The following is a 12981-nucleotide window of genomic DNA, read 5'->3' as shown; positions in this document are numbered from 1 at the left end:
ATATAAGGACACATGCACCTCCATGTTCATTGCAGCACTGTTCACAATAGCCAGGATATGGAAACAACCCAGATGCCCCACTCCAGATGAATGGATCTAAAAATTGTGGTATCTATACACAATGGAATATTATGCAGCCATTAGAAAGGACAAAATAATGGCATTTGCAGGGAAATGGATGAACTAGAACAAATCACGTTGAGTGAGGTAAGCCAAGAGCCAAACGGCACATGGTCTCCCTGATAGATGGATGTGAAATCCGAAATGCAAGGAGATACAACAAAGTAAACAGGACTCGAGAAACAAAGGTCATTGCTAAATGACTCCATGTTCTTGACCAGATATATGATATATGATATATATATATATATATATATATATATATATATATATATATATATATATGCACACGTCTCGGAAAGCTAGGAGGAGGACACAGAATAGAGGGAAATGGGCACGTATACAGCAGAGGGGCCCATCAGCTGCACTGGACATGGATGAAAATGAACTAAGCAAGTCAAGGGCGGCGATGGGAGGGAGAGAAGGAGAGGGAAAGAGGGAGCTGCTGACGCTGAGCAAAAGTGAAGAAAGGTACACACCACCCGACGTGGAAGAAATCGTTGTATTGTCAAAGTTCGTAGAATTCACAAACTTTGTAGACCACGATAATGACAATTTGCCTGGTGAGGTTAAAATGTGTTTGTGACTTTAAGTATCACTATCCCACAATACTGTGAAGAGTGTGAAATTTATGTAAGCACTTAATCTCAATAAAAAATTATGAAAAAAAACCCAACTGGAATTGATGAAAAGGACAGTTACCTTTGGCCCCGGAGGGCACCGTGCCCTGTGGCCAGCAGGCCTGCACCCAGCCACGCCTGACTTACACCCCAGTTCCTGCCAGGGTGCTGGGGTGGCCATCCAGTGGGCCAGCTCAAGAAATCCTCCTGTCCTTGTCCCAGTGGAGGACCTGGCCTTTCCCCACCCAGCATGCCCCGCTCCCCAGACCGGGGCCCAGCTGCCTGGCCCTCCGAGAGACACCTTCAACCCCAGGGGAGGGAACCCCGTTTCTGATGCAGCAGCATGGATCCCCGATCGCACGCCCCAGGGCATTGGCAAGGGTGAAGATCAGAGAGGGCGTGATGAGTTTTCCACCAGAAGCTGAGCCTGCCCGGGCGAGGCCAGAGGGCCGGCTGTTACAGCACAGTGTGATTGTTGTGTGTGGTGGGTGACCTCCTTGGGGCTGGCTGAAGGTGCCTCCCACTCAGCTCCAGCTGCAGTGGACAGAGGGGTTCAGGTCTCCCTCCAGGCTGTGGTAGACCCATGCCCTGGCATTCTACCCTTCCGTTACCAGACAACGTGGTCAGAAGCTCACCCCGTCAGCTGGCCAGGGGGGAGGGCGGAAGGGAGGGGGGAGGGCGTGGGGAGGGGGAGGAGGGAAGCATGTGGTAGGAGCGACGCAGGCACCTCCACGGCCTCCAAGTCTTCACTGATCCTTAACATCTTCTGGAATTGTCTCCTTTCCATAGGAAGGTGACAAGTCCCTGAACAAACCCAACCATTGCTGAACAGACTGGAGACAAGCAGGCGGCAGCTCCTCCATCTCTCCCTAGGGAATGCAGGTAAGGGGACCCAGGGTGTGTGTGTTTGTGTGTGTATTGTGTGTGTGTGTGTGTGTGTGTCCATCTCTCCCTAGGGAATGCAGGTAAGGGGACCCAGGGTGTGTGTGTGTGTGTGTGTGTGTGTGTGTGTCCATCTCTCCCTAGGGAATGCAGGTAAGGGGACCCAGGGTGTGTGTGTGTGTATTGTGTGTGTGTGTGTGTGTGTGTGTGTGTCCATCTCTCCCTAGGGAATGCAGGTAAGGGGACCCAGGGTGTGTGTGTGTGTATGTGTGTGTGTGTGTGTGTGTGTCAGAAGTCAGGAGTCAGGTGAGCTTTGGGGGTTTGTGGGGAGAGGGGCACTTCATGGTAGAAGCCAAATCACAGCCTCCAACAGTGGTGGGGACAGACACCAGGACCACAGGACCTTACAGTGCTGGGCACTGTACAGCAGGTGCGCGTGGGCCCTGCTGCACCTCTGGGACCCCACGCTGGGCGGAGCCCCTGGTCATCTGCTGACCACAGTGCCCCGAGCCCAGGCGCCCCGATCCCACTCTGCTCTGCGGCCCATGCGTGCTGGTGGGGCTGGCCTCTTGCCCGCCCCGCCCCCGGCTCTGGTGCCAGCTTTCAGGTGCACAGCCCGGGCTTGGTCTGCCTTTGCCCAGGCCAGGCAGGCTTGGGGGACACCGTTCCTTTGATGTTAAAACAGGGGGAACCAGGCAGCTGCATCTCCCAGACCTGGGAGCTCGGCCGGCCAGGGTTAGAGCTGTCACCGTGTGTGAGGAAAATGGAGGAGAGAGGAAGGAGGCAGGCCGGCCCCGCCTTCCACGGGCTGGGACTGTGGGAGGCAAGGCACAGCATGGGCCATCCCGCAGGCTTGGGGCTGTGTGTGTGGGGGGGGGTTGGAGTCAAGGGTTTTGTGGAGTCTGAGCGAGGAGACGGGGTCTGGGGTCGTGACTGCGGTGCGGGCAGACAATAGGGAAGTGCTCCCCTGGTCATGTCTCCAGCTGTTGCAATGTTCACGGCTCTCCATCTGTCTCACCGAGGTGGTTCGACCTTTGCAGGACACAGTTCACCATTGGCCAACCTCTTGACTCTTTCCAGGCCACACAGCTCAGCCTTCCAGCCCTACGGGCAAGGCCCACCCCGGAATGTTCACAGCCAGGCTGGGCCGGATTGTCCTGCCTGCGACGGGCAGTCCGCACCAATCTTGGCTGGCCTGCCACTGTCTGTGCCCCATGGGGGCTCTCGGGCACTCTTGTACCTTTCCTAGACGCAGATCATGTGGAGGAGACGGCGGGAGCTTGGCTCCATACGCTGCCGACACCCAGCCACCCTGCAGCTCCTGGGGCCCCCCGGGCCATGGGTGCTTCACGGAGGGTCCCGAAGCTGGCCAAATCCTGCCCGAGTGTAAGAATGGCCTGCTGGTCCCTTCCTGCAGCTGACCAACCACACAGAACCTTAACGCAATTATATGTGTAATTGTGGAGATTGAGCTTAGGGCTTGACACTTGCTGGGAAGGTCCTCTACCGCTTGAACCACACCCGAACCCTTTAATTGCTTTATTTTTCAGATAGGGTCTTGCACATTTGCATGGGCTGGACTTGGACCTCGAGCCTCCTACTTCTGCTTCTTGAGTTGCTAAGGTTACAGGTGTGTACTACAATGATAGTCCTAAATAATCACACTCAATTTTTTTTTAAGTAAAATTTGTTTTGCCTTGAAGCCCTGGACCTCAGCATTACCCGATGGGCTTCTTAAGCTCTGGTCACTGCCCCTCCTACCCTGCGATTAAGAGCCAGAGCATCTGGGGTGGGGGCTGAGCACTATGTCTTTTTTTATATTTGGTGCCAAACCTGGAGCTTGAACTCAGGGCCTGAACCATTCTCCCTAAGCTTTTGTGCTCAAGGCTGGAACTCTATTGCTTGAGCCACAGCTCCACTTTGGCTTTTTGTTGATCAACTGGAGATGAGAGTCTCACGGACTTTCTTTCCTGTCCAGGCTGACTTCAAACCACGATCCTCAGATCGCAGCCTCCTGAGTAGCTGGGGAGACAGGCGTGAGCCCCCAGAGCTCGGCTGCTCTAGGTTTGTTGTTGTTGTTGTTGTTGTTGTTTTGTTTTGTTTTGTGTTAAACAACAAAGCTGATTCTGTTTGGCTAGAATTCTCTCTGCTAAGGGAACTCTGCTGAATGGGATAAGCATTAGGCCTAGATAAAGGATTGCCACACTTGCTCTGTAAGGGCCATGCAGAATATTCTAGGCTTTGTGGGCCGCATGTTGGCAACCATTCAGCCGTGGAGGTGCAGGACCAGCCATCAGACGTAAACCATGAACTTTGCTATGTTCTTTATCAAACGCAGACGGACGTTGGCCCGGCTGAGGCTCTGGGCTGTAACTTGTCAGCCGGGGGTTCAGACATTGCTGGTGACTTGGAACAATTTCATAAACACATCTGCTTTCCAGCTCTGTCCTGGAGGCTGTTGGTGTGGGAGGTCTGGAAAGGATGTGTTGACTGATGGATGGATTCTTATCAGCTGCTATTGCTCAGTCATTCTGACATAGATACTCTTCCTCCTCTCACTCTCTCTAAACAACCCCGGCCCACTTGCTGCTCCATTTTTCACAGCTGTCCATGGAAGCGTGACCTTTGCCCTCCATCCTCCTCCACGCACCCTCCCCCACCCACCAGTACCCAGGCCCCAGACGGCCTCTTTTACATTCCTGTCATTCTTTTTTTTTTGTTTTTGTGGGTCTTGGGGCTTGAACTCTGGGCCTGGGCACTGTCCCTCAGCTCTTCAGCTCAACACAAGCGCTCACCACCTGAGCCACAGCGCCACTTCCGGTTTTCTAGTGGTTTATTGGAAGTAAGAGTCTCATGGACTTTCCTGCCTGGGCTGGCTTTGAACCGCCATCCTCAGATCTCAGCCTCCTGAGTAGCTAGGATGACAGGCGTGAGCCACCAGCGCCCAGCTATCCTGTCATTCTTTATATATATTCATATATGCATATATATTATTGTAAAAATATTCTCTCATTCTTTTTTCTTGTCTCTCTCCTGTCTTTTTTCTTTCTTTCTCTCCGTTAGGGCCTTGTGCTTGCTTTGCTTACTTGCTTGAGCCATCCTCTAGCCCTGCTTTTTGCTGGTTAGACTTCAGATGGAATCTCTTGAACTTTCTTTCTGGGCTGGCTTTTTACTGACTCTCCCCAGAGTAGCTAGGATTACAGGTGTGGGCCACAGGCCCTGCGGGCTGGTTTTAGAGACTGAGGCAGAGCCGTAAGCAAACTGTTCAATGCCCTGGAGGCGCACGAGACAGAACAATAGGAGAGGGGGGCTAATTCTCAGGAATTCCAGGTTGCAAGGATTAAGGGGCTAAAGCAGAGGAAATGTCATCACAAAAGACCTTCCTTTAGCGAAAAGAAAACTGCCAGTTAGGAAGAGCTTGTTCCCGCCTCCTGTTTTCTCCGGAGATGACAGCTTCCCTCCCAGGGTGAGGGGCCTCCTTGAAGGGCTCCCCGCTGTCTTTAGCCTGGTCGGGGGCCACTGTGGGTGCTTCACACGTCGCCGAGGCCTCCCGTGGGTTTGATGCGAGGTGAGTTAGCATGCAATACACACGTGTGGGGTTGAAGTCTTTTTGGCCATAAAAGGTGCCAGGATTGCAGGAATTGCACAGATAGCAGTCACGTGGAGACACAGTCCTTTCCAACAGAAGCCTCTGGGCGGAGACGGAGTTGTTCAAACAGAGCGAGGCGAGAGAGACCCAGAGTAGAAATGGCACTATGTCTACCCACCATCCACTCTGTCCATCCCTCCACCCACCCATCCCTCCAATGTCCACCAAACCCTCTGTCCCTTCATGTACAGTTCCATCCATCCATTCATCCATCCTGGAGCTCACAAAGCTCTACAGATACTTCAGAATACTGATTTGTTTTCCTTTCTTAAGCTTCTCCCACAACCCCTTCCACAGTTCTCCCATTTGGGGGAATTCAGAGTGCCCAGAACACCACAGGATGACTTATGGTATGATCATTATGCTATGTTCCTCTTGGGTCTTTCATGACACTTTACAGTTTGCAAAGCCTGAGGCTTCACAGGAATTTGGTAACTGTGCAGCTCAAGCAGGCCAGGAGTTAGCAGACCTGGGCTCATGGAGACAGGGTATCCCCTCGATAGATAGATAGATAGATAGATAGATAGATAGATAGACAGACAGACAGACAGGTTTAAATGGATGGATGGATTGGATTGATGGATAGGTGGATAGATAGGTAGATAGATGATAGGTAGGTAGGTAGATAGATAAGATTCATGGATGGATGAATGGGTAGATGGATAGATGATGGATGGATGGGTGGGTAGATGTATGAATGGGTGAATAATAAATGGGTAGATGGATGGTTGGGTGGATAGATAAGGAAATAGATTATAGGGTAGGATCAACAGCCAGGGGAGGTGCCAAGGCCCAGCCCAGGAGCCTCCCCAGCCTCTGCGTCCAGGCAGCCTCTCTGGGAAGCCCCTTCACACCCCTCTGAGCCCCAGGCCCTGTTGGGGTGTGGGGAGCCTGTGGCTCTGACCCCCCGGGGCCTGGCCAAGGACCAGCGGCAGAGTGACCCAGGGCTGTCTCCCACAGCGGTGCTCGGGCGCAGCGCGATGGACCGGCTGCCCGTTGTCTGTGACTATGGCTCTGGCTTCAGCAAAGTGGGCTTTGCTGGGAACAAGGACCCGCTGGGCGTCTTCCCCACCGTCCTGGGAAAGTTTCGGCACGACGTGAGTGGGGGGCCTGGGCTCGGAGGGGGGGAGGGGAGCCGGGCCCCGCCCCCGACCTCCATCACAGACCACTCAGGAAGGACTGGCCGCTCCCTGCCGCCACACTGGTTTGTGGGTTCGCCCCCCCACCCCGCGTGACCCCCTGTGAAGTTGGTCGTCTGCCAGGATCTTGTTTCTAAATGTCACCCCATCCTGGGAGAGCGGGCTCGGGGTTCACACCCTGCCGTTCCCTAGAGGGCAGCCGTCCTTGGGGCCCAGCTAGCCTCCTGGGGGACACTGGGAAGGGGGCTGCCGCGTGATGGCTCTCCGCGCAGGGGCTGCTCCTGGCCGTGTCCCCTGGGCCCAGGAGAACAGGAAGAGGCCGTGGGAGTGGGCGAGGCCAGGAGGACGTGGGCAGGCGCTGGGGGAGCCAGGGAGCTCCCCGCCCCCTCCGGCATACTGGCACGGGCCGCCCTGGGAGGCGCAGCTCTGTCCACATTCTCTCCCCTCCCTCCCGAGGCGGTCCGTTCACACGAGGCCAGTCAGGCCAGTCCGTCAGCAAGAGGGGCCCAGTGCCGCATCTAGGACCAGAGCCGGCTGCCAGTGGCTGCTCAGCGTTCAGTCACAGGAAAGCGGAGGGCAGGGGCCGGGCCCTAGCGGCCTCCCAAGGCCAATGCGCCTGCCTGTGTTTTCCAGAGGGTATTTGTGGGCATGGAGGAACAGGATTGGTTCATTGGCAGCGAGGTCTACCAGAATCTGGAGAAACTCAACCTGCACTACCCCATCAGCCGGGGAGCCATCAACAGCTGGGATGACCTGGAAAAGGTGGGGTGCAGCTCCCCCAGGGGCTGGGACAACATGGGGGGCTGAGGGGCAGCTCCCTCTGGGCCCCCTGGATGACCAGGACCTGAGGAGGGCGGGCCTCGGCTCCGGCAGGGGACCTCAGGATGGGGGCCACCAGAACCCAGCACTTGTTACCTCTCCTATCTCTCAGTCCCTCCAGACAGCACCCTGGGTGGTCTCAGCCTCAGCCCAGAGCTCGGACCCTTCCTACTCTGCTGCTCACAGGGTTCCTTTGGAAAGTCTCTGCCCTTGCTGTTTGAATCTTTGGCTATAGAATCCTCAGATTTGTACTGCTGATGCTGCTGCTTTTTTTTTTTTTTTCTTTTTTCTTTTGTGTCGGTCCTGGGGCCTGAATTCTGGGCCTGGGCGCTGTTCCTGTTCACTTCCGTTCAAGGCTAGCGCTCTACCACTTGAGCCACAGCACCACTTCTGGCCTTTTCTGCTTATGGGGTGCTGAGGAATCAATCCCAGGGCCTCATGCATGTGAGGCAAACACTCTACCACTGAGCCATCTTCCCAGCCCTTGTACTGCTTCTTTAGGTAGACAGATAGACAGATTAGATGACAGAGACATACGTGATAGAGAAGAGATGATGAATATATAGGTGACAGATTCAATAGAACAGGTAATAGATACAAAGGTGATAAATGGTAGATACAGAGATGGGAGATGACACATGGATGGCAGACAGACAATAGACAGGCAGATACAAGAGATGGTAAACACATGGATGGATGGATGGATGGATGGATGACGGATGGGTGGATGGATGGGTGGATGGATGGATAGGTGGATGGATGGATGATGGATGATGGATAGATGATGAATGGATGGGTGGATAGATGGATGAATGAGTGGATGGATGGATGGATGGATGATGGATAGATGGGTGAATGGATGGATGATGAATGGGTGGATGGATGGGTGGATGGATGGATGATGAATGGATAGGTGGATGGATGGTGGATGGACAGGTAGTTAGATGGGTGAATGGATGAATGATAGATGATGGATGGATGATGGATGGATGGATGGATGAATGATGAATGGGTAGATGGATGGGTGAATGGATGGGTGGATGGATGGGTGGGTGGATGGATGGATGGATGGTGGATGGACAGATGGTTAGATGGGTGAATGGATGAATGATAGATGATGGATGGATGGATGATGGAGGGACAGACGGATGACGGCATCTGGCTGTGGAGCTGGCTCCCTTCTCTCACAGTAGTGGCTTACCCTGCCCTCTCTCCTCCAGATTTGGCATTACTCCTTCTATCACCTGCTCCACAGCAACCCCAAGGAACATCCTCTGATGCTGTCAGAGCCACCTTTAATCCCCTTCTCTGTCAAAGAGATCACAGCTCAGGTAGCAGCCCCTGCTGGACATGCTGTGGGGTGTCCCTTGGAGCTCTGACTGCCTTCGGAGCCGGGGAGGCTCCCATGAGTCCTGCTGGCCATGGAGGGGCAGCTATGGCTAGCATGTCCGCGGGGTGGCCGAGAGGCGTGGAGCCTGGGCCGTGGGCAGAGCGGTGCCTCCTGGGCCGCCAGGCTGCCGGCCTGCTTGTGTTTCTCCCCAGATCCTGTTCGAGACCTTCAACGTGCCCGCCCTGCACTTAGCCAACCCCGGAGTGCTCGCCATGTTTGCCTCGGGCCAGACCTCCGGTGAGTGGGCCCCTCTGCAGGGTCCCCCCCGCAGCACACAGCCCCGGCCCTGACAGCAGTCCCGACAAAGGCCAGCCCCCCAGGCCTGTCTAACGCCTTCCTTCCATCCCTCACGGTGCTGCTGCTGCTGCTGCTGCTGCTGCTGCTGCTGCTGCTGCTGCTGCTGCTCCTCCTCCTCCTCCTCCTCCTCCTCCTCCTCCTCCTCCTCCTCCTCCTCCTCCACCTCTTCCTCTTGTTCTTCCTCCTGTTCCTCCTCCTTGGCGTTCCCTCCTCCCTTTCTCTTCTTCCTCCCCCCTCTTCTTCCTCCTCCCCCTCCCCTTCCTTTTCCCCTTCCTTCTCCCCTTCCCCCTTCCTCCTTCCCCTTCTTCTCCTCCTCCCCCTACTCTTCCTCCCTCTTCTCCCCTCTACTTTTCCTCCTTCTCCTCCCTCTCCCTCTCCCCTTCCTCCACCTCTCCCCTTCCCTTCTCCTCCTCCTCTTCCCCTCCTACTGTCCCCTCTTCCCCCTCCCCCTCTTCCTTCCCTTCCCCTCCTCCCTATCCCTCCTCTTCCTTCCCTTCCCTTTCTCCTCCTTCCCCCTTCTTCCCTTCCCCTTCTCCTCGTCCTCCCTTTCCTCCTCTCCTCTCCTCCCCCCTTCTCCCCGTTCCCCCTCCTCCCTTCTCTTCTCCCCCCATCTCCTCTCACTCCTTCTCCACCCTCCCCTCTCCACCCTCCCCTCTCCCCCTCCCCCCCCCTCCTCCTCCTCCTCCTCCTCCTTCCCCTCCTCTTTTTCGTTTTTGTGCCAGTACTGGGACTTGGTCTCAGGACCTGGGTGCTGGGCACTGTCCCTTAGTTTTTTCACTCAAGGCAGATCCTCTACCACTTGGGATATCAGTCTCACAAGCATTTTTGCCCAGGCTGGCTTCAAACTTCGAGCCTCAGATCTCAGCCTCCTGAGAGCTGGGATTTCAGGCAGGAGCCATTGGTGCTAGCTGAGCTGTCTTCTTTACTGGCCTTGCTGAGGAAGACACAGGAGCCCGAGCTGGGTGAGGATGCTGAAAGGGGCAACCTCGATCCAGACATGCGGTATTCATCAACGGCTTTATCGAATGGAAACTCCTCTGTATAACTACTTAAAGACTCTCTCTCTCTCTCTCTCTCTCTCTCTCTCTCTCTCTCTCTCTCTCTCTCGCCCTGCGTGTACGGGTTTCAGGTGAACCACCTGACTCTTTCTGACTGTGGATGCACTATGAACCCACCAGAACCAGTGTCCCATTCTGCACCCCAATCTGTCCCCAGCCGACCTCAGCCCATGCAGAGACACGGGTTCCCGTCTTTAGATTCTGTATAAATGGAACTGCGATCTGAGGACTCTTTTGTGCCTGTTTTCGATCTGCACACTGGCTGGCAGACGTGTCCGATTAATTGTATGTCTCCAAAGTTGGTTCTCGTTTTTGCTAAGTAGGTTCCCCGTGTGGACGCCCCACACTTTGTCTATTTATCCGCTTCTAGTTTGGACTATTGTGAATAACACTACCAGGGCCATTTGTGTGCACATCTTCGTGCTCTCACTCCTTTTGGGTAAACAGCTGGACAGGGAGTGGCTGGTGTCTCTGTCTGTCTGTCTCGGTCACTCTATCTTGTCTCTCTCTGTGTCTCTCTCTCCCTCCCCCCCCTCTGCCCGTGTCTCTCTCCTCACATATATGCACGTGCTGGGGTTTGAACTCACAGCCTCCTGCTTGCTGGGCAAGTGCTCGACCACTTCAGTCACATCTGGCTTAATGGGATCTATGGGCTTCTATTGTAAGACGGTCAGCGTCCTGCCCTGCCTTCAGAGGAAGAGGTTGACCTTGACCCTTGGAGGTTGACCTTGACCCTTGGCCTTCCTCTCCCCCCCCCAGACCTGACCGTGGGCGAGGGGTGCACGCACCGTGCGTGCTTCGTGACTGCCGGCATGTTCTCTGATCTAGGGACGACGATTGAGTCTGGAGAAGGCATGACTTGCTTTGTGCCCGTCATCGATGGCTGTCCTTTGAATGGCTCCACCACCAAGCTCGACATCGCCGGCCAAGACCTCACCTTCCACCTCATGCACCTGCTCGACAGGGGGAACCTGCTCCTGGGCACAGGTAGGAAACCGAGGCGCTCAGTGAGCGGCTGAGCCGGGCCGGAGTAGAGATCCTCCGTGGGCGCTTCGGCCTGTGCCGCGGTCTGCGAGCCGGGCCTGCTGCACCAGCATCCAGATCCTACTTCAGTCTGCCTACAGTTAGGGACACGGAGCGGCGCGGAACCCACCAGAGAGCAATGACTTTGAGGACGATGACGGGGGTGGGGATGGTGGTCCTCCAGCTACAGGAAGAGAGGGTCTAAGAAGGTCAAGAATCTGCCTAGATCCAGTCACTTGGCAACTGGCAGAGATGCCATGTGAATCTGGTGTTGTCCCGAAGCCCAGGGGCAGGTGGGAGGGGAGGGCCGGGGTGCAGGCAGGGGCGGTGGGCGTGAGTGCCTGCGGCTCTGGCTAGCGGGACAGGTGTGGACAGGCGCTGGGGCAGGGTTACAATTAAGTCCAGTTGGCTCTCGAGCCTCCCCCTCCGTGCTCACCCCGTGGGGAAGATGCCCACATTGCCCGGCCCCTGTGCGGCCTTGTGGCTCCGGAAGCTCTGTTTCCCTTCCCTCCTCCTGTCCCGGCCCTGCCCCGGCACAGGCCGCCTGCGCTGCTGCCCGGTGTGGACAGCGGGCTCTGGCCCCACGCCCCGGCCCCCTCTGTCCTGCAGCTGACCGAGAGTGCATCAGGATCATGAAGGAGAAGTGCTGCTTCGTGGCGCAGGACTTCGACAAGGAAAAGGAGAGCAGCCAGGCGCCTTCCCAGCGGCAGACCTTCCAGCTGCCCGACGGCCGGGAGGTCAGCCTGGGCCACGAGGCCTTCCTGTGCCCCGAGGCCCTTTTCCAGACCAGCCTAATAGGTGAGCCGGCAAGGGAGCAGATCAGCCCGGGTTACCGGAAAGCAGGCGCTGGGGTGGGTAAGGGGGGGATGCCGGTTTGAGCCGCAAATGGAGGCGGGGAGAGGTGCTCATACCTGCCGTCCAGACAGAGGCGGGAGGACCGTGCATGGGAGCCTGGCCTGGGCTACACAGTGAGACCCTAGCTCCAAAAACCAAGGACAGTTCTTCCTGCGCCTGGTGCCAGAGTGACTCGGGGCACGCTGGCCCTCAGGGCCCCCAGGGGCAAGGAACTGTAGACATTTGGTATCTGTGGGCATGTGAGCCCAGAAGGCTGGGTGCCAGGGACAGCCACCGGGCACAAGCTGCGCATGCCCAGGACGTGGCGCTCAGCGCCCTGGGAATGTGGGAGTCATTTTCCCATGATGAACCTGGGCTGGAGACTCACCTCCCTCCAGCAAGTGCAAGGCTTCTCCTCACCGTTTCATTTAAGTGTGCTAATTTTAACGTTTTCTGGGCATCATTTGCTCTGCGTGTGCGCGCGCGCGTGTGTGTTTACATGTGCGCAAATGTGCGCTGCATATGTGTACTGGTACTGGGACTTGAACTCAGGCCTGGGCGCTGTCCCTGAGCATTTTCACTCAAGGCTGGCACTCTACTTCAGCCACAGCCTCACTTCCGGTCTTTTGGTGGCTAACTCAAGAGTCATAGACTTTCCTTCCCGGGCTGACGTTAAACCGTAGCCCTCAGGTCTCAGCCTCCGGAGTCGCTGAGATCGCAGGCGTGAGCCACTGGGGCCCAGCTATTACCTGCTTTGGGGGGAGGCAGCTTTTAAGGCAGGGAGACACAATTGGCAAATCGCACACATTTTGTGTTTGAAATCCTGTATTTTAATGTGTATATTTACCACGCTTGGTCGCGGTCACGTGCGATCAATCTTTGAGTATTTGTAACCTCACTTACTCAACAAAATAATTTGAACTACAAAAAGCTGAAGGGCTTGTGGCCCACGCCTGGCATCCTAGCCACACAAGTGGCGACGACTTGAGAATTGTGGCTCAGAGCCAGCCTGAGCAGGAGAGTCTGTGAGACTCTCATCTCCAATTAGCCAGCAAAAAGCCAGAAGTGGAGCTGTGGTTCAAGTGGTAGAGCACCAGTCTTACGTTAAAAAAAAAAAAGGCTTTCGGACCATATATAGGCCCTAAGTTCA

At 55.6% G+C, this 12981-nt stretch overlaps 1 protein-coding gene across 1 annotated transcript in view; it reads left to right on the top strand.

Moving 5' to 3' along the window:
* The first annotated feature begins 1276 nt into the window (after positions 1-1276).
* LOC138818631 (uncharacterized) overlaps positions 1277-12981 on the top strand; it is a 16885-nt gene continuing 5180 nt past the window's right edge. The window contains exons 1-10 of the mRNA XM_070009610.1: positions 1277-1362; positions 1530-1622; positions 3173-3252; positions 3601-3686; positions 6232-6368; positions 7044-7172; positions 8450-8560; positions 8772-8856; positions 10803-10961; positions 11607-11795. Of these exons, the coding sequence (XP_069865711.1) occupies positions 6252-6368; positions 7044-7172; positions 8450-8560; positions 8772-8856; positions 10803-10961; positions 11607-11795 (790 nt within the window). The 5' untranslated portion in view covers positions 1277-1362; positions 1530-1622; positions 3173-3252; positions 3601-3686; positions 6232-6251. The remainder of the gene's footprint in view (positions 1363-1529; positions 1623-3172; positions 3253-3600; positions 3687-6231; positions 6369-7043; positions 7173-8449; positions 8561-8771; positions 8857-10802; positions 10962-11606; positions 11796-12981) is intronic.

This window comes from Dipodomys merriami, unplaced genomic scaffold (genome assembly GCF_024711535.1).
Source record: "Dipodomys merriami isolate MVZ:Mamm:240054 unplaced genomic scaffold, mDipMer1.0.p SCAF_78, whole genome shotgun sequence".
NCBI lineage: Eukaryota > Metazoa > Chordata > Mammalia > Rodentia > Heteromyidae > Dipodomys > Dipodomys merriami.
The sequence above is the reverse complement of the archived record's forward strand: the minus strand, read 5'-3'. Positions and strand labels throughout refer to the sequence as shown.